We start from the raw sequence: 12,155 nt of genomic DNA, 5'->3' as shown, positions 1-12,155 counted from the left end.
ATGGGGAAGCAATTTCATTTGAAGTCTTCTTGATTAAGAAGTGAAACAGATGGGCAGGAAAAAACGCTTGAAGCTGCCTTTTCCAAAATTGATCTGAATCCCTATCAACCGCACCGTTAGTTCTCAAGGTGGCTGGAGTGTGCATGCCATGACCACACGGCGTGGCTTCAAGCTGCACTGGTGAGTATTTTTTTAAAATTGTTCCCCCGACCATCCCTGTGTACAGTCGCAGGAGCACACTGCTGGCGACTGCCATCCATTGGATGGCCATCCCTGTGAACCTTCACACAGGGAATTGAAGCAGAGGTGTGCCCATGAGGATACTGTCAAGGTACAATCATGACCCCCTTTACCCCCTCTTCACACCATGCCCCCTCTTTGACTGTCTGGTGTGTGTATGTTTTATTTATCTCCGTGAGAGGTGTTATGCTTTCTCTTTTGGGCATTGCCACCCCCACAGCTTGGGTAAGGCAGCTTTGTCCCTTTTAAATGCACTCCTGCAATGGGTCGTTTATATGCACAGTTAGAGTTAGGATAAAGCACCCCTTTAGAACTCCTCTGGCAGTGCTGCATTTAGACATATGAGCGAAGGTGCACATTTCCCAGGAAGCAGAAAAATTCAGCTCCTTTTTAGTCTCGCTTTTCTCCTCATAGGGTGATTTGGGAGCAGTTTCTGGCTGGTTTCAAGGCTTGTATCATCTTAACACCCTACCTGGAAGCTAGCCAGAAACCAGTTAAGGCTCTCGGGGACAGTCAATCTGTCCCAAAATTGTGCTGTTCCAAGCCACAGAATCAGTGTCCTAAGCTTAAGCTTCACAAGAGTTTCCCAACCGCCACTGCTACGACTAGCAAAAGGCATGGGTAATCACATAAAGCAATCAATGAGCCTGCATGGTGGTTTTAAGGGATTCTAAAAGAAAATTTCATGCAACCTTCATCTCTACCATGGTCTTAAAGGCTGTTGGTTCTCCTTGCCTTTCTTACACAACAGCACTTAGACTGAAGCCCCCCCCCCCCCGCCCCCCTTCCCCCCCCCCACTGTTCCCCAGGATCTTTCCACCAACCCTGGGGGGCGTACCGCTCACTTTGGTAATCACTGTTTTAAATCTTCTAAATGTTACATTGGCTGTGATCTACCAGGATCACTGTCCTGCTGGAAAAAGAACCTCTGCCAATTCAAGTCCCTTGCATACTGAAATAGATTCTCCCGTATAAGTGCTCTGTTTGTGAGCGAGATGGGTGGGGTTAATCTGAACCAGTTTCCCAATCTCTACAATGGATATGCACCTCCACAAAATAAAGCTGCCACCAGCATGCTTCACCATGGGATTAGTGCTCCTCAGGGAAATCAGCGGTCTTGGTTTTAAGCCACACACAACATTTTGTGGTAAGGCCAAAACATTGTTTTGGTCTCATCAGACCAGAGAACCTTTGTCTTTATACTTTGTAATAATGGATTTAATGGCATTCTTAAGGATGTTCATAACTGCGATTTTTAAAAATAACCCAAGCCTAACTGGCTCTTTTGCACAACTTTAAACCAATCTTATCTGAGTAGCTCCTTGGTCTTCATGATGCTGCTTGTTTAGATATGCTCTCCAACAAACACTTCCAGGAACAAGTTCGTTTAATTTGTAATCATGGGGCACTGGCACTGCACCCAGGCAGACTCCATTCAATGGCTTCCATGACTTCTGGAAGCAGTGGATTGCACCAGAACATATTTAGAGCCTTACCACATGAGCCACCTCTCTCATTACAATTGCATTGTTTTTAAAAATGCTGTTAAAGCATGATTACTTCCCCCCTTGTACCTTCATAACCATTACAAGCTTGTAGTATCTGATGGTAGTAAAGCCCTAGCGCACACACAATTTTGGACTCTTGCCCCCTTTCACTGTTTGACACCCATGCTGTTGCACTGGAATTCAACAATTTTTTAAAATCTGAATTTCCAAGCTCCACATCTGATGGAAAATTGAAAAGTTAATGCCATTTGGGGTAGCGGTAGGGCCCTTTTCCTGCTGAGATAGACTTTCTCTCATGCCATTTCCCAATTCCAAAAAATTATTTTGTTTTTGTCTGCCAAAGCAGTATACACTGTAATAATGTATACCAGGGTGAGTTTTGTCTCTCCACTGGGGGGCCAAAGAAAGGCCTTTAGCAGGCAAGTGGCAGAAACCATACCTGGATCCAGCTGCTGCAGCCACAGAACACCAGCTGGCATGTCCACTCCCAGATGAAAGGATTACCATCCTTCCGGCTTAGCAAGTACAGAGGCAGAAGACAGGGTGGTGGTGGTGGTCTCTCTCACTGCCCCTTTACACCTCATGAATAAGAAGAGTAGCTAGATAGTTTGCCTGTCTGCCTGCTTGCTACCATCTCCCTGGTTCAGAGGCAGGCAGTTTCGTTTTGATTTTGCATAGTCCCTAGGCTTCGATTTGTTTCCCCACCCAAAGTATGCTCACTAGACTGTCCCCTGACCACACAACATTGAGTAAAAGTGCAAGTGACGTTTCACCCTTTAAATCATAATCTGACATAAGCAGGAAAATAGGTTATTAACAATTTTTCAAGTTAGAAAAAAGAATAGCTTTTATAACCATCTCCCACAGGATAAGAAGTGAAGAACAATGGTACATGGAAGGTGCTGCTATCCTGCTCCACTTCCACTTTACATGACTTGTGTAATAAAGCCCTTAGGTATACCACAGCAAATGGGGTGAATACATATGCAACCGCTAAGTGTCAGTTTGTATTTGTTTACTTAACTTTTGTGCCACAATAAAAATCAGCATCTTCACAGAGCCAAGTGTCTTGTGTATATCAAATGGTAATTATATGTATTTCAATTCCAGGCTGATATGAACCAAAATGTGCAAAAGTCACTGGGGAGTGAATATTTCTGCAACGCACAGTACACATATAAAGTCATAAATGTTACTCAAAACTTACTTTTCTCTGGAGTTCATGGATTGTCTGAACAACTGGTTGCAAGGCTTGGTGAGCTTCAGCAACTTCTGCATTCGATTTACTCATATAATGCTGACGGAGTTGCTCACACTGTATTTAAATGATAAATTACTAAAATGAATGACAGCCTCCAAACAAAGAAATGCCAGTAACACCAGGTAATTATATATTGGTATTTTATATTGCAATTTTTATGTTGTACTCTATGTTTTGGTATTATTTTATAAAGCAATATATAAATTATTTAAATAAAAAACAAAAATACAGCTAATGTAAAAAAAAATTGAAAGTGTGGGAAACTTCTGACTGTCAAGACAGTTTGCCCTACAGCTACATCTAGCATGATCAACAGTAAGCAGTTATGGGAAATGTTTTAACAAGTTTCAGTTTTAACCACATGTTTTTTAACAGATGTATTTGTATGTTAACAGTAGGGAGCCCTTGTGGCACAATGATTAAGTGCCTGTACTGCAGCCATTAACAGCCACAAGGTTGTGAGTTCGATCCCAGGATCCATTCAGCCTTCTATCCTTCTGTATGTCACTAAAACAAATACTCAGCTTATTGGGGGCAATTAGCTTACACACTGCAAACCACTTAGGGAGTGCTTAAGTACACTGACATGTGGTATAGAAATGTACTTGCTATTGCTATTTGTTTTGGTTTATTATTCAAAGTCTCATGTAGTATGATTACTACTTGCCAATCCTATTATGCCATACATTTTGTATAAAGATCTTGGCTTGTATTAAACTGTAATTCCCCATTACATATAAACTAGGAACTAAAGCTTAATGTTGGTTAACAGACCAAAATAATAAACTTGAATCACATCCTGGTTTATTTTCTAATTTTTAACTGACATGAAGACAAAATTCTCTGACTGGAATATAACAGGAAATCTAGCTTCATACAAGCCAAGATCTTTATGATTAGATTGGCACATGGCAAGCATCAAAGCAAGGAGAAGCACTTAATGTAGTATTTTCCTCTTACTTTATTATTGGAGGATTTTTGCATTCCTTTTCCCCCTCGTTAGATAGGGATTTCCTGCATGCAAACGATCCTCTCTCTCATTCAAACTAACCATGTGATTTACGTTACTCCCTCTTTGGGACTAACAGACATTCTCTAAAAGGTTTTCAATTTTGCTGCTGGTTTTACATCTTCCTCTCTCAAGTCTCCTTGAAAGATGGTGAGATAAATATTTCTTTTTACCTGAACTATTCACTAGCTAGATTAGGATATAGCTATGTATATATAGATTAAAACTATCAGTAAACTTTTGTTTGAAATACAAGCTACTTGTGTTGTTTTTGGAGTCCCTCTCAGTTCTTTGGAAAGCACAGTTAGACAAGAGCACATTTCTGCTACTCTGCTAATTTAAAGTTAGGCCCTAGCAGACTTAGCTTTGATATGTTTGATATTTCAATATTTTTGTTTCCTTGACAAAGGTTGAAGCCTTGGGAAACTTAAATTACCTACATTTATGCTATTTAATTAATGGCAGGGACCCTCATATTGCTCTACATTGTCCTGTATGAGTGCTATCAAACTTTCAACAGTAGTTTTAGTCATACCAAAATGAACATATATTGTCTAGTACAGACCTGCACAACTTGAGAGTAGGTCGGGGCCAAAATTAAGACAACTAAACTTCTTCTGGCTGTAGACTGTTTTTTAATGGTTCACATTCCAACTGAAGCCATGGGGGAGGGCAGGTGCTTTCAGAGTCCCATGCAGCAGTCGCAACCTAGGACCCTGAAGGCTTGGAGGAGTGCCTTCGGAATTCATGCAAAACTCCGAGGGCCTGAGAAGTGCGATGGTGCCCCATGTGGCAGCCGTCACATGGGACTCCGAGGGCCAGAGGGTGGTGGCCAGGACAGGTGGAGTGGGAGGGCAAGGTAGTTCACCCCTTCCCCTGTACTGGGTGACACCAACACTAGTGACGCCACTGCTCCACAACCCAGCTTTGTCCTGAGGATATGGCTGGGCTGTGGAGGAGGAGGACAGTTGAACCTGTACCCCCAAGCCTCCTCCACAGCCCAGCCGTCTCCTTGGCAGAAGGTCGAGTGGTGAAGGAGGCTTGGGGGCAAACTTGAGGACACAGAGGCCATATATTGCACAGACCTATTCTAGTATAACCTAAATAATTTTTCATGCAATTATAAGTGATTCTAACATCCTCAACCAGAAAGAACTTAAAGCCCCCCCAACTGGCTCTTCTTTATCAGCCTTCAATCCATATAAGAACAAATTCACCTGAAGAAGCTGAGAGTTGACTTGCCTACTAAATGGATGTCATTATATTTAGAATCTGCAGTCTCTTGCTGAGATTTATTATTCTTGCATGAGAAGTGTAATCCAGCTAACTATCCAGTTACCCCTCTCAATTTTTATGGACTTTACAAAGCAGGTATTGTCCTCAATTTTCAATATATGCTCCAGTTCTGCACTCTCTGCTTCTACAAATCAAGTTTTAATAATCTATAACAAGCACTGATTTTTAGTACTTTATGCTAGTCAGCCAAGCCCACTTTAGACTATAGTTTATCTATTTCCAGACAAAAATGTACAATGAAATCAAGATCACAATGAAACTTTAGGTCCTGATTCTGCAGCAACCAGCATTGCATTGACTAGTCATTACATTAATGTTGCATTTTAAACTCAGCAGACTTCATCCTGTTATACCAAGGGTGGGAACTGTGTGATCCAAACCCAGGTGTTATAGAACTGCAAATCCCAGCAGTGCTAACCAGCATAAGGCAATGGCAAAAAATTCTTGGAACTGCATTTGAGCTTGCCTAGAGTCCCTACTGTCAATTCACAGGTATGCCTGATGGGAACACAAGAGGGAGTCCTTCTCAGCGCTGTCCCTAACTTTGGAACCCACTCTCTAGGGAGGTTAGAATGGTCCCTTCCTTACAGTCCTTCCAGCAGCAGGTGAAGACAGAACTGAAAGTTCTGAGTGTTGTACTGGACTGAGTGCTGTATTGTTTTACATTGTACTGTGTAACTTTTAAAAGCTTTTTCGAGGGTATGTTTTTAATTCAGTTAATAGCTTACTTTGGTTTTAATGTTGATTTGTTATGTTTCATGTATAAACTGCCTTAAGTCCCAGTCTTGGGAAAAGGGTGAGTTATAAATAATTTTCAGTGTTGGTCAGTGTTAACTCTGTTACTGCAAGAATAGCCTACATGAGGCTACAAATAATGTATCAATCTCTCTTAGGGAGCTATTTGTTTATTCTTACAGCTTGGTATTGACCATTACAACTATGAACAAGATATGGATAAAACAGATAATTTATTTAAATGTGACTTAGAATTAAAAGCCCTGAAGCCCAAGAACTGTCATGTAACAAATTAAATTATTTTTCAAGTGAGCTAATTTGTAGTAAACATTTCTTAATGCATATCCAAGCACATACAATGAACAATTACCTCTTCCTGAAGCCTGCTATCACGCAATGTAGGTGATATCCCAGGATGCTTTGCTGCAAGAAGCTCCATCAGATTGTGCGTAGAATGAAGCCTCTGTTTGACAATAAACAAAACAATACTGTCAACAACAGCAGAATCCCCAAACTAAGGGAACATGGAGAAAGATTAACATAGTAAAATAAATAATTTTTAAAACAGATCTCAAATTTGCATCCTTGTGACTAGAAGTAAATGAATAAAAGAACAGACAACATTATCCCAACTGAAAGCTGAAGTAATATGGCAACAGCACATAAAAAGCAAGGTTTGTTATGAATAAACACTTCTGTTTCAATGAAATATAGAAACAAAATTACAATCTAGCCTTGCAATTAGATGTTTCTCTAGTTATCTACTGGCATTAATAACAGCTATGAACTCCATAACTTGTGCCCAAAAGTCTCCTTTTGCATACAGATAAAGCCGAAAGAGGAGATTCAACAGTTACAGTACTTTGTTACACTGTCAATGCTGGGTTCATTTTACCCAATACACAGAGACTCTCAACAGCCAAATGAAAGTAGATCCAGCCTGATTTGCAAAGATGCAATAATAAAGTGATTGACTGGAGAAGAGGTACAATGTATTTCAAACAAAAACAGAATACAGTATTGTAAACCTTCAACTTACAACCGTCAAGTGTAACATACTTTAAACAACTTTAAATTATCATTGTCAGTCAAAGCTATAAGAATGTATCAGTCATTTGGATACTGGTGAGGTCTTTACATGAACTTCTATTACGCCAAAGAATTAGGTGCTCCCAGGCCATCAACACGGCCTTGATACCAGTAGGCAGATATTGGACATTTCTCCTTCCAACAATGCATTTAAAAGGAAAGGAAAGAAAAAGAAAAGAAAAGGTTCTGTTTTTTTTTAAAGGCCAGGATACAGTATCAGAACACATGTTTGGTGACAATGATTTCCCCCCTCAATAAATGACATTATGAGGTCTATCTCAGAACCACAGAAGATACTACCCACATTGCCACACTATCGTCTTATAGTGCTGCTATTCTACTTTGGCTGTTCTGGCTGCCTCCTGTTGCATTCTGAGGCTTATAGTTCAATGAGGCCTAAGGGCTCTCTGGCTGAGAATTCTAAATAGCCCCCCTTAAACTGCAAATCCCAGAATGCAACAGGAGGCAGTCAGGGCAGTTCAAGTGGAATAGCAGCGCTATAAGAGTGTAGTGCAGTAATCTACTTGATAACTGAACATAACCAAGAAGTAGTTTTTGAATTTAAGTACATACTTGTAATGAATCTGTTTTAAGCTTCTCTTTATGCTCTTCAGAGGAACGCAGCACTTCTCTATACATATCTGCTGCCAATGCATATTCACCTGAAAAATTGTTAGATTTCAGACTTGATTATTGGGATTTCTAGCTTTCAAATATTCCATTGGTTAAAATGGCATTTTCAACAGTTGCAGGCTTATTAAGTACTTTCTTTTCAATGAAGAGCAGTTCATTTAATTGATGAACTACAGTTATCCCTCCATATTTGCGGCTTTGATATTTGCGGATTTGATTATTCAAGGATTTCGTTAATATGTTCTCTCTAGGACTGTCTAGGTCCTCCAGTGCAACTCTGTGGTCAACTTTAACTAAAAGTTGCACTGAAAGCCCTAGGGATTCCTAGAGAGAATACTCTACTAGGCATTTGTAGCTACTTCAGTGCCATTCTATGGTCAGTGTATGTTGAACATTGACCACAGAGTTGCACTGGAGGACCTAGAGATTCCTAGAGAGGTGTCCTCTCAGGGAAAAACATGGTATTTTTGTTATTTGCGGTTTTTCCATATTCACGGGAGTCTTGTTCCCCTAACCCTAGCGAATATGGAGGGACAAGTGTAAGTGTACCTAGCCTTCATAAAGAAGTTTTAACCAAAAAGGAGTTTCAAAATGAATGTCTGTGTTGGAAATGTCATGAAATAATGCCTAAAAAATTAATGTTCTGCTAGTGTGAATTTTCATTTCAGAAAAGGAATGCAGTGAATGAGAACTACTCAGAGAAGTTTTTTTTGTGGGTTTTTCGGGCTTATGTGGCATGTTCTGAAGAGTTCTTCCTGACATTTCTGAATGCCAGCCACAGATGCTGACGAAACGTCAGGAAGAAACTCTTCTAACATGGCCACATGCCCGAAAAACCCACAAAAAACTATGGATGCCACCATGAAAGTCATTTAGATTCAGAGAAAGTTCATACCCCTGGCAGAAGTCATCTGGAACTTGAAATCTCTTCACTAACCTCCTAGCCTCTCATTGTTCATTTAAATTAAAATACAGTGTTACTGTTTTAATAGTGGATCGGAAAAGAGTGATTCATATGCTCCAGTAGAGTGCAATGAGAAGACAGATAAAAATAATCAGCATAAGCTTTGGTTTACATACTCCACCATGTCATTTCATGGCCATGAGGAGACTGTTTAAAATCAGAAGTGGCTGCTTCCAAGTTGTGATTAGATCATGTTTTCACATATTGACTGTTTCTCACTAAGTAAAGATTTCCAAAGATCAGAGAGCACAGAGAATTCTGATTTGTTCAAATGCGGAAGTAGATGCTTCCAATCTCTTCATGGACATGAAGATGGAGAGGAGGGTAGGATGGCTGAGCCAGAGACCTGGGAAAATTTCTTCAAATCCTAAGAAACTATAGTTTTCCAATAAAGTTTGAAACAAGCCTCAGAAATCAATTGCTCTTTCCTTCTGTGGCTCAACTTTCTGTTTCTGTTCAAGAAATATCAACAATGTCTCTTGTCACTAGGTAGGAACTTTGGTGCAAAGTATTACAGTGTATCATTAAATTCAGTGATTTGCATATGAAGATGGAAAGTATCAAAACAATGAATGCACCTGTATTAAAAGCATTTCTGCTTCTAATTTATATGTGAACCACTGATACCTATGTCACAGTGCTTCTAACAAATATCTTGAACAAAAATAAATCTTCAAAAAGCCAAAGAATTAAATTTAAACCTACTTTCACACATACACTTATTATTCTAATTCAACTGTAAATTATGCTGAGGATACAGCCATCTTTCAAAATAATGTTGCTTCCAATAATGATAGTGAAAGGGGGAAAAGAAAGGGTAACAACTGAAAATAGTGGTAATACAGTGGTACCTCGGGATACGAAATACCCAGGTTACGAAATTTCCGGGATACGAAAAATCCCCATTGGAAATAATTGTTCCGGGTTACGAATGTTTTTCGGGTTACGAAAAAAATTTTTGGTGCTTTTCGGCGCTTTTTCGCATGAAACGCGGCTTTTCCCCATTAGCGCCTATGGCAATTCGGCTTACGAAGGCTTTTCGGGTTACGAAAGCGGCCGCGGAACGAATTAATTTCGTAACCCGAGGGAGCAGTGTATTTAACAAGATTATGATTTCTTTTTCTTTAAATCTGCTTTTAAAACATTCTGCAAGGCAACCAACAAATAGAATATTGCCCAGCAATGATTTTCCCTATTAATCTAAGCAAGCATGTCTGGGGAAAAACAAAACCTGGTGCTAGATCAGACTGATTTTCATAATAGTATCTGTAGTACAACTATTTCTCCTTTGCAACAGAATAACAAGCAACTAATAGCTGACAATTTGAGATGGATTTCCTTATTTAAGAAACAATTACAATCGCATAAAGAAGCAATTTTTCAGAATTTTGCTTGAGGGTTGAACTGAACAGACTTGGTAATGTTTTGGTTAATTAACAAAGACAACACATCATCACATATATTTAAGAAGATTCTGATTTACCAGCATTAACAAATTTCAGACACTTAACTAAAAATATTAATAGAGGCTATTGTAAGCTCTTCATGAAAAGTATTCATTAATATATTAAATCTATGATTTGTTTTTAAAACTGCTTAATAAACTTTCAAAATCTTACAAAACTTGCATGAAATAATTCACTTTGACAGATACACCAACATACTGAGCATATTCTTTAAGATTTATAATTTATATGCCGTGCAATCCCGAGGAATATAACAAACAATGAAAGGCATAAAATGGCTTAGGGCGGCCATCATAATTTAATAGACACATATAGATATTTTATTTAGTTGCTCTTCTTCTAATGTAGAATGGGAAAATTAGAAACATAGCATAGAAACATCTGGGTCCATATTATTGGCATGATCTGATATGCTAACATTTGGAATGTATGGGTACAAGACTGTTGAGTGAGTTTGTAAAAACTGGCATCTTCTTTGTCAACTACTTTAAAAAGGCAGGCAAGAATTCTTTTAAAGCACCAGGCTCATTTCTGATTCAGTATCTTCCTGGTAATGAGGTAATGAGATACTTCAGGTAATGAGAACACTAAAGATCTGTTATGAATATTTATAACAAGAAAAGAAGCAGATTATATAAGCCATTCTTTCACTGTTTTGTGACTTTGCTGTAGCAAGTGTCTTTTTTTTAATACTTGGAATCTACATGCTCCATTAGTAGCATTCATGAGTACTACAAATTAATGAATGGTCTAGTTTTTACAAGAAAGTGGGGTGAAGCTGGGGTGCTGGAGTTGACTATCCCACCAAAAAAGAAAGTGGAATGGAGGTAAACAACAAAGCAGTTGGTTGTCAAAGCCAAATCATTACCATCTACATCCAATGTGAAACAACTAAGAATTATTAGGTACGTCCTTTTATGGATTGTAGCATATAGTTTGAGCCCACTGATTACACCACCCACCAACTCAAACAAAGCATGAATAAAATAACCTGTTGGGACAACACTCCATACATCAGATAACGTGGGGTACAGTTACTCCAAATGAAGGCTTATGTCAAATAAAATGCATTAGCCTTTAAGCAGTCACAAAAATGTGTTGTTTTTGATACAACAGGGTAACACAGCTACCCATTTGGACATCTTTGTATTCAATCTTTTATTAATCTTTGCCTAGAGTTGCAAGTTTGTTTAGACATTCAAGTAGAATTAAAAGACATTGTCAGCCTATGTATTTGCAATTTGTCTGAAGTAGTGACAGATCAGCCAGAAATATCAGTGTATGGGTGCATTTTACCTTTAATAATATGAATACCAGCTAAGCCATTCAGGGCACACACCAGTTGTCTATGGACTTCCTCACATTCTGTCCGACATTTTTTCTGCAGCGATGTTAGAAGCTCCTCCATTGTCATTGTGCTGGAAAAGAAATCCAGATATAAACTGATGGCAAGTAGGGAATCACAAGTGCTTTAAGAATGCACTACATTTGTTATTGTTGTATTTATATCCCACTTTTTTCTCAGTGTGGGAGTCAAGGTGGCTGACTAAAACAGGCACAGCAACATTTTCACAGCATATGTCAATAAGGAACTGAAATACTGCTTTCATTTATACCAACTATGTTCTCATTTTACATAACAGACTACAGTATTTATATCATCCTTATCAGGGATCCAATGATCCATACTATATGCAATGACTGAACAATGGTTGCAGACTCTAATGACTAACTGAAAGAAGAGGAAACTGATATGACTGACAGAAAAATTGATTGATTGTGGACAAGGATTACAAAGCAGAGAACAGTGGAAGAAATAAAAACAACAACATTACAGTACAGTTCAAATTGAAATAATTTGATAATGTCAAAATCCAAATTCCTAAACAGCATGCTCTGAGAAGAGTAGATATTAAAAGAATAGGCCAGAGTATTAGCTAGGTGGATAACATCC

General features: G+C 38.8%; 1 protein-coding gene across 4 annotated transcripts in view; it reads right to left on the bottom strand.

Moving 5' to 3' along the window:
- The window catches only part of SHPRH (SNF2 histone linker PHD RING helicase), a 62,061-nt gene that overhangs the window by 18,105 nt on the left and 31,801 nt on the right, over positions 1-12,155 (bottom strand). For all 4 annotated transcript variants that reach the window (XM_042444829.1, XM_042444827.1, XM_042444830.1 and 1 more), the window contains 4 exons: positions 11,498-11,619; positions 7,712-7,800; positions 6,420-6,512; positions 2,956-3,063 (listed from right to left, as the gene is read on the bottom strand). In XM_042444829.1, coding sequence (XP_042300763.1) covers positions 2,956-3,063; positions 6,420-6,512; positions 7,712-7,800; positions 11,498-11,619 — 412 coding nt within the window. The remainder of the gene's footprint in view (positions 1-2,955; positions 3,064-6,419; positions 6,513-7,711; positions 7,801-11,497; positions 11,620-12,155) is intronic.

This window comes from Sceloporus undulatus, chromosome 1, assembly GCF_019175285.1.
Source record: "Sceloporus undulatus isolate JIND9_A2432 ecotype Alabama chromosome 1, SceUnd_v1.1, whole genome shotgun sequence".
Taxonomy (NCBI): Eukaryota; Metazoa; Chordata; class Lepidosauria; order Squamata; family Phrynosomatidae; genus Sceloporus; species Sceloporus undulatus.
Note: the sequence above shows the minus strand (reverse complement) of the source record. Positions and strands in the feature narration are given on the sequence as shown.